The 15389-nt window shown below is 36.8% G+C and overlaps 1 protein-coding gene across 1 annotated transcript in view; it reads right to left on the reverse strand.

Moving 5' to 3' along the window:
- Positions 1-15389, reverse strand: part of ISA1 (isoamylase 1) — an 87348-nt gene that overhangs the window by 34888 nt on the left and 37071 nt on the right. The window contains exons 6-8 of the mRNA XM_089154929.1: positions 9550-9691; positions 9320-9427; positions 6898-6983 (exon numbers count right to left, since the gene is read on the reverse strand). Coding sequence (XP_089011055.1) covers positions 6898-6983; positions 9320-9427; positions 9550-9691 — 336 coding nt within the window. The remainder of the gene's footprint in view (positions 1-6897; positions 6984-9319; positions 9428-9549; positions 9692-15389) is intronic.

Consider the following 15389-nt stretch of genomic DNA (forward strand, 5'->3'; position numbering starts at 1 on the left):
GCATCTTGGGTTGACTGGCATGTTCTGCGACAACATTTTCCCCAGCTGAACCTTAAGAACAAGGTTCCTCTGGATGGGATTGGTATTGATACAATACCTCACACTCACACTCAACCAAATGACCCAAATGGTGTGAATGATGTTACATCTGGCACAACAACCATTAAAAGGAAGCAACCACACTAAGAAGCTTCCAGCCAATTTCAAAGATTACATAAAGTGAAATAGAGAAAGGAAACAAATATTTTAAGGGGAAACTTTATCTCACAATGTTGCTTTCTTATTGGCTACTGATGTAACCACCTAAAACAAACAAGATTATATAATGGATAAAGACTACTGTGAGAGAAAAAAGGCTTAACTCTCATTTTCGTCTCATTCTCATCTCTTTTCTATCATTGCTACTTTCCCCTTTCTTCTGTTCTCATCTAGAATTTCTCTGTTCTATCAATGATCTTCCCATTGCTTTGAGGAAAGGTAAGTGTTCTTGTTCTCAATGGTCAAATGTTGTCTATCTTAATTCTTATTTACTACCTCTCACTTGCCTACTCGTTATTGCAGCCTCACCACATTTTTGTCTTCTGTTACTATTCCATCTACATACTCTGAGGCTCTCCCTAATTCAAGTTGGAAGGCTGTGATGGAATATGAAATTGAGGCTTTACATTCTAGGAGTACTTGGACTCTCGTGAATTTGCCTCCAGGTAAGGATCTAGTGAGATGTCGGTGGGTATTTGTGATTAAATATAATACTGATGGTTCTATGGAGTGCTTTAAAGCATGGTCGGTTGCGAAGGGGTATATCCAGAATTGGAGTTTCCAGAACTACTTGTAATCTACATTGGATCAATACTAGTAAGATCAATACACTCCATCTGGTTGAACAAGTGTCATTACTACACCCTATGTTGCTTCTGTTGAACAAGTTGGAGATATATTTACTAAGTCCTTACCTGGTCCAGCGGCTCCAGCCTTTGTGGAAGGATGTCACAAGCTAGGAGTTGGTGATCAATACTCTCTAGCTTGGGGGGGGGGGGGTGTTGACGGTCCAATGTTGCAAATAAGGAAAGTGGATTGTGGAGCATATAAAATAAAATAAAGAAAGTGGATCATGGAGAATATAAAATGAAGTGGTCAAGCTGGCTGATTTGGTGGAATATTGCTTTTTTAGTTAGATTAGATCTTATGTTTATTGGATTTTGTTCTGTTATGTATCCTAAATTAGTAGTAAGGATACCATCAGATATTGGGATCTAATCTTAAGCTTGTACCGGCAATAAATAAAGTGTGAGAGTCGTCCCTCTCTCCCATCTCTTTTTCTTCTTTTCTTCTCTCTCTCTCTTGTCCTCTCTCTCTTCTCTGTCTTCAATTGATTTTCAGGAGAGGTTCTGTTTTGTTACACTAACATTGACTCAAATTAGGAATCCCAAACCAGATAGGCTGCTCCAAAGGGCCCAGATCACAAATATTTTCTGATAAATCAGGGTTGAAAAGGCTTTCTGGTTTGTTGGAAGCCAACACAAGGGAAGACAGAGAAGAGGAAGGGATGTTGTGGTCCTTGTGGGTATATGGATGATAATGGTAATAATAACTTCAAGAAACAAGAAGAGAAGATGACACAGATACGTTGCCTGAATGGCTTATGTTTCAAAATTAGCTTTGCATTGGGTTATCTAGGTGTTGGATTTTTGGTACCATGGGTTTACTTTCTAATTGGCCAATTAATGAGCTTAAAGTATTGATGGAAAAAGTATGAAAACGTGATCTACTTCTTTTTTGATCTTATTAGTTATGGATAGGGATAGGCCTTTCTTTTCAGGTGCTTTGAGTCTTCTATATTCATGTACGGAAGCGGCTACAACCTTGTACACGAATTTGATTAATGAGATATTGGCTTGTGCCTTTTCTTTAATCTGTGAGACTCAGATGGCCTTGAGATGTAGTGATATGTAAGGAGATACCATTAATGGCTTGCAGGACTCCAATTGAGGATGGGTGGGATACTTGGTCATTCTTTTTTCTTTTCCATCGATACTCACATACTGCTACTACCATTGATTAATTGATGCTTCTCTGATCTGACTTGAAGTCTGATTTGTTAATCCTTCTACTACTTAGTAGTTTCAATCTTTGCAATTACTCCCTTCTATGTTGGCTGATCTAAACAGCAGCATATACCGTGTTTTTTGGTTAGTTTTCAGCTTATATTATTTGGTCTACAAAGTCTAACCCAAGATCTGTTTCCCCTGAAACTTTCAGAAGTTGAAGTACTGCCCATGAACAGTACTGGACCATTGTTCATGGTCTTTCTGCCAGCTCAACTGGTCAATAAAGTTTTAGTTTTTTCCCAGTCTTCTGAAATTCAGAATTGGAGTTTCCAGAACTACTAGTAATCTACATTGGATCATCCTGAACCTTAGAGCTCTAATTTGATTTACTGAGATCGAGTCTGACCTGAATTTCAGTTTGAATGTGTTGGTTGAATTATGTTTAATTTAGTTTTTTCCCATCTCAGTGATCTCTGCCAATGCGACCATTGTTTATCAAATTACTCGTGAACTATTGAATGGATAGGGATCTTATCCTTCTTAATAATTACTGTTTTCAATAGTTTGGTGTTATTCAAAGGGTTTGAGTACTGACTTGTGAGTCAATTTTCCAGTTCCATCTAGGTGTGGTTTTTCAATCGGGATCCTATCCAGAAGAGTAAGAGTTGTTCCTACCAAACTCCCCAACCCAAAAGCTCGCCCAAAGGGGTGGCAGTGAGGAACTCAAAACTAAAGAGTTCCATAACTCTTATTCAATCATATGAATTGAGAACAGGGTTACACCCTTATATGAAAAGTAAACACATAAACAAAGATTTAAATACTTGCAACACCTAGATATAGGATAAACAACAACAAGAAAAAGCGTTATCCCAACGAAATGGGGTTCACCACATGGATCCTTACCTTCAGTCAGCTCTATTTGAGGCCACTCTAGAGTCAAGGCCTAAGCCATGCATACCTTTTCCACTGATCCTAAGGTTATTTTAGAGCTAGCCTTAGCTCTTCTAATTCATTCAATTTGGATTAAATCACTTCTCTGTACAGGGGCATTTAAAGGCATCTATTGAACACAACAATGCCACCTTAATTGACTTTAATGTAGCTTATCATTTATCAAAGCTACTCCCTAAACCAGCTCTATTTTGATAATTGCTTACCTTAATTCTTCAAAGCATAGATTGTCAAGGCGTTGCCTTGGCATCCAGGCGCTTAGGGAGATGGTGAGGCGAGCCTCGCATCATAAATAAGGCGACGTTGACAAAGTTTTGACTTCATATCAGTAGATTCTAATCTAAAAAATCCTATTGGCTGAATGTATACTTATCTTTACATCAGCATTATATGGGATCAAAATTATTTTATTAAAAAAAGGAAAAACATAACAAATGAACCTAAATCTTTTTGCAAGAATCGCAAAACCAAAATGTTGAAACCTCTCAAAACCTCTCGTAGTGGCGACTTGGAGTATTAAGGTAGTCTCTAGTTCTTTCCGATTGTCTTCTTCTTAGGCGAAGGTCAGTTCCAATCTATTCCTCTCGCAGCAGCTCTTTTTTTTTTCTTTTTTCTAAATATTATTGACTTTGGTTTCACAGCGCACAAGTCGAATCCGACACTTGTGAGTGGTTTTTTTCAAAAAGATACTGACACGATTGTTGCCTCTTATTCTGAAACATCTGTTCTACTCAGACGACAACCTACGTCGTCATCTTCTCTAGCGAAGGTGGTTCCAACTTCTTCTTCTTCTTCTTTTTCTTCTAATTCCTACTATCATTGAGGCACTATGCCTCTTCTTCTCAGACAATAGCAGGTTTCCTCATCTGCTCCGGCGAAGTTAATACTGACACCTTTTTATTATTCTTATATTTTTTATAACTTTAACTTTGTTATTGTGGACTGCTTTAGTGTTTTTGTTATATAATGTCTGATATACTTATAATAAACTAGAGTTTAGGGAAGCACACTAAAATTGTCATTTGAAACGCCTCGACCGCCTCGGCTGGGGCTTCATCGCCTCAACTGGCCTAATTAGCCTCGCATCGCCTTGTTGCCATGACAACCATGCTTCAAAGTTTTGCCACTCATCCATTTTAGCAGCCTCATTTCTGCTACATTGAATGTACGTATATGATGTTTCTTAAGAGCCCAATACTTTGCACCAAACATTATAGCTGGTCGTACGATGGTCCAACGAATTTTTGCTTTGATTTTTAAAGGAATGCACCAATCACACAAAACCCACGATGCACCATTCCACTGCATCCACCTTATTTCAATTCTTTGGGAAATATCATTCTCTATATTACCTTATTTATATATGTTTCTACCAAGGTACTTGACAAACTTCTTTGTGGAATCTCCTTCTCATGAAGTTTCAACACCTCATCATCTGTTTGATCACAACCAATGCTAAAAACTAGGTATTCCATCTATGTTCTACTTGGTTTAAAACCTTTTTTTATTCCAAAACAATTTCAGCAGCAAAAAGCATATACCAAAGAACCTCATCTTGAATATCTTGGGTAAATCATTCATTAAAGTGCAAAAAGATATAGGTTTAAGCTGATCCTTAATGAGTTAATGTAGCCAATTCTAACCGGGAATTCATCACCTTGTCCCCTGAACATTCTTACACATGTCATTGAATCATCATACAAATCTATAACTATGTCCACCTCTTTTCTTGCAACACTTCTCTTCTCTAATACTTTTGCTGACTTAACTCCCTAAAGACTTTATATAAGTTTCTTTTAGGTCAATAGAAGACCATATGAAGATCTTTTTAACACTCTCTATATCTTTCCATAAGTCTCCTGATAAGGTAAATAGTTCTAGTTGTAGATCTTCCTAACATAGAATCAAACTGGTTCTTCGTAACGGTGGACTCTTATCTCAAACAGGTTTCAGTCACTCTCTCCCATAATTTTATAGTATGACTCATCAGTTTTATGCTCTATAATTATTATAGCTTTGAATATCCCCATTACTTTTATAAATTGGGACCACAATGCTTTTCTTGCATTCATCTAGTGTTTTATGCTAAACTAGCCCATAGTTTCCTGAGCTCTTCCTATCCAAAGTATATATTTATTACATAACCTAACTAACAAATTGACAATAACCAAATTCATTAATGAGACCCAATTCTAGATAAACAATTACCCTGAAAGTAATTAACCCCAAGATCAAGAGGATCTCACATACTTAAAAGAAAAAATAGAAAGAAATAACCATTTACCTCATATGAGCCTAAAATTTGAGCCTTAAAACTGAAACCATGACAAATAAAAACACTTAAAAGCAAAGGCACACAACAAATTAAATCAAAGCAGGCCTTAATGTTGCACATACTAAATGAAGTGTGTAACTTGGTTTTCTAAGTCTTTTAAAGTTGAGAAGGTTTGGGTACAACCATGATGGATTACTGTAGGTTGCAGAGAGTTGTTTTTGGAATAAAGCTCAGTTCAGAAAATCTGCCTGAGAATAAGGCTGTGAGCAATATATGCTTGAAAGGGGACTCAAATGTCTGGATGAAGTTTTGATGGTCATCCAGGAGTTCAGAAACCTCATCCCGAACATAGTTCAAGAACCTGTGAGATCTTGCCATGCCAATTCACTGTTTGCACACCTTTGTACTCACAACCGGTATCTGCATTGCTGCTCTACTGACCCAATCTGATTGCTCTCTGTTGAACAATGACAAAACTATGCTGATAACAACACCACCACCATACATGCACCAACATCTGATGTATACTAAATAAAGACTATAACTTCACCTTAAATAGACAACTAAAACCCTACCTATAGGCCAAAAACACAAGTTAGGAATGCTTCGTCTGGGCTTGAGTTTCTAAACCCAATCATGCTGGTGCAACCATTCAAGTACCTGCATCAACTTCAGTTAGACAATCCAGATGCTAAGGTATTATGTTTCTATCCTTTTCACCACCAATCCTTACAATTCCCATCCTGCAATTTAAAATATGTAATGCACTTCTCCACTAGTCCCCAGGTATATGCTTCTTGATGACAGTAGAAGATGAGTTGGAAAAATCCCAGAAGCCAAGATGGAAAACTAGCCAATTTAGAAAGAGAGAGATCAGGGGTGAGGGATAAAGGATGACAGAGATGGAGGCAAAGCCAGAGAGTAAGAAGGAGAGCCTGAGAGGGAATGATGGAAGACAGAGTGCTACAGTGAAGAACTAACTTGCTCGCCTCTCTCCTTTTTTATGCAATACCAAAAAGCTCACTACTGTAATTGGCCAATTACACATGATTCCTTCTGATCTGGATCTGGATCTGATCAGAAATGACAGTTATTGGTTCCAGTACTGACTCCATTAATTAAACCTTGTTCAGAGATCACAGCCTTTACCTCTAGTAGAAAAAATAGAGTACATTTTATCACAAGTTCTGGTAGAGTAACCTGCTTCCGCAAATGATTTGTTAAACTTAGAGGTCCTATATTCTTTTAACAAAATAATTGAAGAGAATCTTCCAACTGGAAATATGAGTAGATCCCATTCGTCTTCTTGACAAGAACTCTAATTCAGAGGAATGTGAAAGCTAGCCTAAATATTTCTGAACTTGATTAGTTAGTCACTGCAACTTGGAACAGTTCTCTTTTACCTTAATTTGCAAGCACATTTTGGTGATTTAGCTTTTTACAGTTAAATTGAAGAAATCTTGTTAGTTTCTGAGACACCTTACTAGTAAAGCTACATTATCAGATATTCTCCAGGGAACTCCAGCTAATTACAAAGTTGTACTTATGCGGAAGAAATTTGCAACTGTTCAATTGGAAGAAGGAAAATTAATAAAAAATGCTGAGATTTTGGAGGCCTACCTTAGACAATCCACAATAAATTGCCGCACAACAGGATGATTGCAGTTGAAAGTGTTGCCACAACCTGAATAATTATAGAATTCTCCCTGCAGCAATAAACTATAAGATACACTATAATAAAATAAACAGTTCGAAAATAGTAGGTCAGGAAACTGGAAAAGATATCTTAGACTAAAGAAATTCAAAAAGAAAGGTTTCAATGTTCAAGGCAAACTATTGAGGAATATAACCTTTCGAATGAGGATAATTGTTTCTAAACATGAACCAAAATCAGATCTTTGAGATCAGAACTGGGTGGCTCAAAAGTTCTCTTCATTTGACATGGAATAAGGAAATAAGTTAAAAACTATAGTCTGTGAGGAAATGGTGGAAAGAACACCGTCACAGAAAATTCTATAGGGTTGCCTTCTCAGTCTACTTTTGTAATCATTGGGTAAGGATGGGATGTTGCATTGTTTGCTTTAAGGGGGCATAATATTAGATAATAGAAAGGGTACTCATATTTACCTCATGTTGTTGATGAGTTTAAGGGCAGGGAGAGGGTGGTTTTGTTTTACTGCTTCCTAGGGCCCTGCTCTAACCTATATCCGTATATCCTAGGGTGTTAGGATTGGAACTTAGAATCAAAATATTTTACCACTCCAGCTTCCAGGTTAGGGTTTGGTTATAGTATTCAGATCTTATTTGGATGTAGACCCAGGTCCTCCAAAATTTAACTTTCACAGGCTTTACAAGTGGAAAACAATTGAATTAAGTATGTGGGATCCCAAACAAAATACAATCCACTGGGTCAGGAATGGATCTAAAGATATGGATTTGAGTTGGATTTCAATTTCTGGAGGAATGGTAACAGAAAATTCCCACCTTGAGTTGAACTTCTTTGGCACGTTCAGATGCACAAAAATCCGTGTCCAAATCTCATTACTCTAAAACGGATCCAGGTTCATCCAAGTTTAAATAACATTTGAAGAAACTGGATAATACAAAGCCAAAATCTTTATGGGTTTGGTCCTAAAAGCTAATTGGATGTGAATGTTAATGCATGATAAGTCTTTATAGAGCAAAGAGGGCTTTCCTCTTTTCCCCAATAATCATATAAAATTTTCGTCAATCTTTACTGTGCAACCAAACAGATGACAGGATACATGTTTCTCTTACTTTCGCTTCCTAACTTGTTTTCTTAGGGAACCAAACACTCCTAAATTCCATTAATTTCTATCCATTGATTCTCGTCTAACCCCTTCCCACCCCCCCCCCAACAGAAAAAAAAACCTTTGTTTGTTTCTGATTTCTTCTCTGCAGATGTGATCACCAGAATGACATTCACTCGTTTCACAGCTAAATGGTTGGCTGCACTTAAGGTTCTCTGCTCATGGATGTGATCATTTGATCTAGTTCCATGTCATCATCAGTAAATAATGTGATCTACGCGTGATGACATAATTCATTTCCAGTAACTATTTTAAGGTATTATCTTCCATTTGGATACTATAGGATACTCTTTCTCAGTTCTTCTTTTGTCTAAGCTATCTCTGGGATGCACAATGTTTGAATTCAGTTCTTCTTCCCTTTTCTAATAAGACACAAAAGCAGAGAGCAAGGATATGTGATATGAGTATGTATCAGTATAACTGCCTGAGAGTCAAAAAAAAACAAGCACATGACTGATTAAAAATGAAGTTACACATTTTATAGTGTAATATGATGGAACCCACTGGCCATGGTGTAAATTCCTGAACATTGAACTCAACTTTTCAGGCATTTCTCATACTTGTTACAGGCTGAAACTTGAGTAATAAGATGGATGTGGGTAAATCACTCGAACTATTTGTGAGACACTGTGATTGGATGACAAAGGGAATTCATCACCAACTTCAACATCGAACAAGACCGCAGTGTTTGCCTTCCTTGTTTCATGTTCTTTTTATTTTTATTTTTTTCTTTCTTGGAGTTCATTGAAGATGGGGGTGAGATAAAGCAGGCCCATCACAGTCTTTATACCATGGAAACCCGGGAGAAATAGTCTCGTTCCCTCACCATCGAAAGTGTTAACTCATGTTACTAACTTTGAAGTCCCCCCCCCCCCTTCTTTTCTTCCTTAACCCAGAATTTGGTCACAACCATATACATGCAGGAACCAAAATTTTAGTTTCATTCAAACCCCAAGAAATAAAATATAATCTTCACATGGGGGATGGGGTTTGACCCCACCATTGATTCAAGGCTATCCTTAGACCATTTAACTTTCAGATTTTAAAATGAGAAATTGGCAGCAACCTCCAGAAAATAGAAGCTTGTGAAATGTCTAGTTATACATATTCCAAATCAGTTGATTGCATTATTGAAGTGCTTTTAGTTTTTGTTTAAAGTCCATTCCACTTCTCCAATAATGCAAATGAAACTAAGGATACCAAGTCAATACCTTTGGTGCAACCATATAATAGACACTGTTATCAACACCCCTAAATGATAATATAGGACCATTTTCATTGCCTTCAGCTGTATGATTGAACACAACATCCAGGATTACCTGTAAAAAAGAAATAAGTGATATTCTTCATTGGGTGGGTGAAATAATAGACAATTGTCACCTCGCATTCTTTAAGAAACAAAATAGAATGAAAAAAAAAATGCTAAAAGCTATCTTATCACCTCGATTCCTCGTTTATGAGCTTCTCTGATAAGAAGTTTCACTTCATCTATTGCATCACGGCCACAGTTAAGGTTGCCTGATGAGCTGTATCTTATCATTGGTGAAAAGTAATTGACAGTTGAGTATCCCCAAAAATTCTTGCTGAAGCAACAGATAGTATTTGGAACCAAAGACAAAGATTAGTGTAACTGCTCGATTTTTTTTCATTTCCCCCTTTTTCAATGAAATAAAAAGTAATAAAAACTTAAGAAGATATCAAAAGCGATACGAAGTGTTACTGTGTATATATATGTGAGTGTGTGTGTGATTGGACATATGCATATTTTGGATTTTTCACATCATAGATCAAGTTTTGGCGAAATCTCAGCGAGACTTTGGTTCTGGGGAAAAACAAGACATAACACATAGAGAGTTATAAAAGTACCCATTTTCAGTTGGTAATCTTGTTTCATTTCAGTTGACGGAACCAACCCATAAGGTTTTATCCTTAGTTCGACAAGATCTATGAAATTTCACAGATCTTGTCTCCTTTGTTTATACAGTCTTAAGCTCCCATGCCTATTTTTGACCTACGACCTCCATTTTTCTTGCAAATCTCTGCATTCCTTCATCATTCTTCCTCCAATTTGCTGGTTTAAGATCGACTGAAGCTTGTGAAAATTCAAACAAATAAAGTATGTGTGTTCTTTCCCAAATCTTGAATTTTTGATAGTTGACCTGTAAATACATGTTATATCTTGTTCAAATTAATGTATGTTTAGTTTAGAAGCCTAATCTATGAATCTGTGTTGTTCAAATTAGTATGACTATGATATGAATTATATCATACTTTTGAACCCAAAAAAAATAAAATTACATCATACTAAACATTAGATTAAATATTTAAAGTACATTAGATTACAACTCTTTGTATTTGTCAGTAACTGATTATGTCTCTACATTAGTATGATATGAATTATATCTTTTCACTGATATTTTATAGAAAATAACTCATTCATTGTGTTTAGACCCTTTAAATAAGGTGTATGCCAAAAATCAGCTAAAAAAACACTCTAAATATGGCCGAAACTAGGAGACGAAATTTCCCTGGTTTCAACCCATCTTGACGAGATTTCGTCTAGATCTCGGTTTTTGGCTGGTGAAAACCGGCTTCAAAACTGTGATCTTGAACCTTAACTGATATACATACACAAACTTTTACATGCACAGAGTTCCACATTTCCAAAGAAAGGATTCTTATATTTTGTTGACTTATTTACAAAGGGGCACATGACCCATATGTTCTGTGGGGTTACATATATGTGCTGCGTAAGTTATTCATTGGACTTTTCCTTTTAGGTCCCTTGGTTGCAAGTTACTGTAGCCTTGGTACCAGTGAGTCTGTGACTGCTTTATTTCTGAATATATGTCTCCTTTTATTGACTAACAAATTCAGGGAGGAGTATTTTTGTAAACTGGACCATTCTCCTTTTATAAATAATACTATCATGGGGAAGATCATAATTCTTTCTCATACAATATCTGGTTGATTACTGGATTTAGAAGTTACATAGTATCAGAGGAATAATTGAACCAGAGAGTGATTCCCACACATGCTGTTTTGAGAGTGTTCTTCAAGAAAACTGATGCTGCCTCCCTGCTAATGTTTTACTGATATTTTTGCAGTTCAAGCCATGAACTAAATTTTCCTATCAATTTAACAGGGATTATGAAGACTTCATTATTTTGCTGCCTCACTTTATAATGATTATTCCTATGGTTGTAGCCTTTGGAATTCTTTCTTTCCCAAATCTTTCGAAAATTTATTGCTGTCTACTATGATTATCCTCCAATCTTGATGAGTTAGGGTTACCATACCCATCTAGGAGGAAACTCGATCTCAGTTTGAAGAGATTCTGGTGGTTTGATCTCCCACCACTTCTAGGCAACCAATGACCTGCAGAAGTTCTTTCTTTCCTGCACTTTTCGAAACTGCTGTTTTGGACTCCAGGATGGGTATTTCTGGTTTATTGCACATATTCGTTTCAGATCTGTGTTGTTCTGCTTTAATTTACATTTGCGGGATCAGTATTATCTATCTGAGTACTCTACTACTCTCAGTTTTAATCATTTATTGGCTACTGTTTTGAGAGTTCCGAAGATTATCTAATTGTTGCTGACTTGCTGCAAGTGCTGTCCGTTAGGTGTTTTATAATTGTGTCGGGTATGGATTTGAGTTGGATTTTGGATTTCCAGAGGAATGGTCACAGGAGATTCCCGTCTTGAGTTGAACTCTTCTTGGCAAAGTTCAGATGCACAAAAATCCAAGTCCAAATCTCATTACTCTCAAATATATCCAGGTTCATGCAAGTATCAAGTATCAACTATCATTTGATGAAAAAGGACAACACAGTCAAAAACCTTAAGGGTTGGGTCCTAAATACGATTTGGATGTGGACATTTCAGGATAATTCATCTTTACAGATGAAGAATCATCAACCCATTTGATGTAAACCCAAATTCTAGGATTTGTGATTTTGAAATTAGGCCCAAAAAATTGGGTCACTCCAGGATCCTCTAACTATGAACCAGCAGTCTACTAGGGTAGTAGAAGCTTGTAATTGAAGGGCTCTTGGAGGAATTGAGGTTGGCAAAGGTTAGGGTTGGGTCTTGGAGGTTTCAGCCAGCTTAAATATGAGTTTTAGGGGTTAGCATTATGCTGTGATTGGGTTTAAGACCTGGGAAGTAAGCATAGCAATACATTTCAGGGTTTTAAAGCCAAGTAGAAGGGACTTAAGAGTTTCAGTGGTTTCTTCTTCTTCTTCCTTTCTTCCTTCTTCATTTTAGCATCTGATTTTGATTCTTAGAGTCGGATTTTTGATAGTTTTATAATTTAAGGTTAAGTCAAATAAGTGTAAGTCAAACCTAGATGTATTAGGATGCATTTGAAGTGTCATATAAGGGCTTGGAATTCTTGGATTTGATTGGGACTGGGATCGAATATAGCAAAAGAGGTGGGATGCTAATCCTAAAAGGGCAACGTTATTACAATTATGGGTTGGAGAGATATAGGTGTTCGAAGGTTGGGTAAAATTCTGGGTTTCTAGAGGTTGAAGATGAAGTGCAGGAGTTTCCAGAGTTAGGGTTGATGATTTGTTCAAGGCACTAAGGGTAGGGTTAGGTACTAGTGACGGGACGATTCTTTGGTGGAAGAAGGGAGGCCTAAAGGGAAGAGATGAGGGAGAATTATGGGTTGGCTTACTGATGCTATCGCTGGGATGGAAGGGGGGAGGCTTGTGGCTGGACTGTAGAAAAAGGGGGGTGGGGGGGTGGGGGGAGGGGCTGTACTTGGTGTTGGACTTGAGCTGCTGTTGAAGTTGAATGGCTGCTCAGACTTGTTGAAATAATGCTAGAAATTGAAGAACAACAGCTGAACTTGAAGAAGAACAGTCAAATCTGCCGTGGCCCTCCAAAGAAGACCAGAACATCACTTGCCTCCAAACTCATTATTTTATTCATCAATTCAACTTGTCTTACCATGAAGTAGGGTGGGCTATTTATAGCCATACAAGTGAAGGGAAAAGACTTGGACTCTAATAAGGAAACCTAACTTGACTCAACTAGGAATTCCCTTACAGAATAGGATCTCCTTACAACTCAATAAATAACATCCAGAAATAAAAGAAACCATCTTGGAAAATAACACCTAATTATATGGAGTCCTAACTATTAGAAGTTTAAGAGGCCCAAGTTGTAAGATCCCCACCTAATTGAGAATTTCACCTACACAAGGACTCTTATATAACTTGCATAATAATAATAAATATAAAAAAGAATAAAAATAGATCTATGGTCTAGATGACACACTGAACTCAATGGGACCTAGACCTAAGCCTCTTGAACTTTGTCAAAATGACCAAAATACCCTAGTAAGGGCTCAACCAGCTCTTTTGTGAGCCAATTGGGCATGGGTTTTTAGACACAATCATAGGGGTGTCAACCCTATTCATATCACCATTATTATGCACTATCAAAGAGGTTTTTTCTCTTTTCCTCAATTCAACAACTACAAAAAGGCATAAGCCTTGTCCCAACAAATCTACTTGGATTCTTGCCTTCCAATCAGCTCTGTTTAAAGCCTTGCAAGATGCAAGACCTAAGCTATGCATATCCATTCTCACCACTTCTCTTAAAGTCATCTTAGGCATGCCATAGCTCTTCCAATTCCTTCAATCTAGATTATATCATTTCTCCATACAGAGACATTTGCAGGCCTTCGGTTAATGTGGTTCTGCACCTCAAACGACTTTCTCATAGCTTATAACTTATTGGAGCCACTACCAAACCAACTTTGATATGATCATTCCTTATATTATCCTTCCTAGTTTTGCCACTCATCCATTTTAGCATCCTCATTTTTGCCACACTGAATTTATCCATATGAGGCTTTTTAACAGCCCAATTCTCTATACCATAACTATAGCTGGTTGAATGACGGTCCTATAGAATTTTCCCTTTAGCTTTAAAGGAATACATCGATCACACAAGACCCCAGACGCACCCTTCCACTTCATCCACCCGATTTTAATTTTTGGGAACTATCATTCTCTATATCACCTTTTTTATTTATGATTGAAATAAGATGCCTAAAACAATCACTTTGGGGAATCTCCTTATCATCAACTTTTACCACCTCATCTTTTGCCCAATCATGACCAAAGTTACAAACTAGATATTCTGTCTTCCTTCTACTTAATTTAAAGCCTTTTGATTCAAAAGTTGCTCTCCATTATTCTAACTTGGTATTAATCCCTACTTGTGTCTCATATATCAACACAATATCATCAGCAAAGTAGCTCTCCATGTTTCTCTTTTCCCCATTATCATATAAAAATCTTGTTTTTTTCCTCGTAGAGTCATCACATAATATTTTCGTAAATGTTTATGGCACAACCAACATATGACAGGATAAATCTTTCTCTTACTTTTCCTTTCTTTTTTGTTTGCTTAGGGAAACAAGTAGACTCCTAAATCCATTTATTTCTATCCACTGAGTCTCCCCCATGCCATCTGCCTTTTTCTTTTAGTTTCTGATTTCCTCTATATCAATCTGATAGTCAGAATGACATTGCCTTGTCTCACAGCTTTGGAGCAACTAAATTTTTGGCTGCACCTAAGGTTTTTCTGCTCACAGATGTGATCATTTGATCTAGCTCCATGGCATGATCAGTAAATTGTAATCTATGGATGATGAAACAATTAATTTCCAGTCACTATTAGATACTCCTCGTCAGTTCTCCTTTTGTCTAAACTATTCTTGGAATGAAAACTCCGTGAATTTGATTCCTTATTATCTTACTTTATTTTAAGTAAGATTGGAAGGAAAATAACAAGGATATGTGACACGTCTATATGACTTCTCAAGGTTTGAAGACAAAAAAAGTAATGAAAGGTTAAAAATGAATTTATATGTTTCATAGAATAACATGGATGCCACGTTCCTGTAAATATATAATGGAATTCAATAGCCATCCTGGAAATTTCCAAAACTTTGAACTCAATTGTTTAGGCATTTCTCATACTAGTTTTTGGCTGAAACTTGATCAAGAGATGCAAAATCCCCTCTGCAACTTTCTTCTTTCTTTTTTTTTTTTTTTGGGGGGGGGGTGCTTGGAGTGTGGGGAGCACTCCAACCATTAGTGTTGTCATATATAATTAGCACAAGATCTAAATTTTTCTAACTTTATTGGAAATACAATTACTAACATAATTATTCAACCCCTTCCCACCCCCACCCCAAAAAAAAAATAAAAAAATAAAAAAAAATAAAAAAATAAAAAAATAAAAAAATCTAGGATGT

Source organism: Hakea prostrata, chromosome 5 (assembly GCF_041222555.1).
Source record: "Hakea prostrata isolate BN-2017 chromosome 5, UWA_Hpros_2, whole genome shotgun sequence".
Taxonomy (NCBI): domain Eukaryota; kingdom Viridiplantae; phylum Streptophyta; class Magnoliopsida; order Proteales; family Proteaceae; genus Hakea; species Hakea prostrata.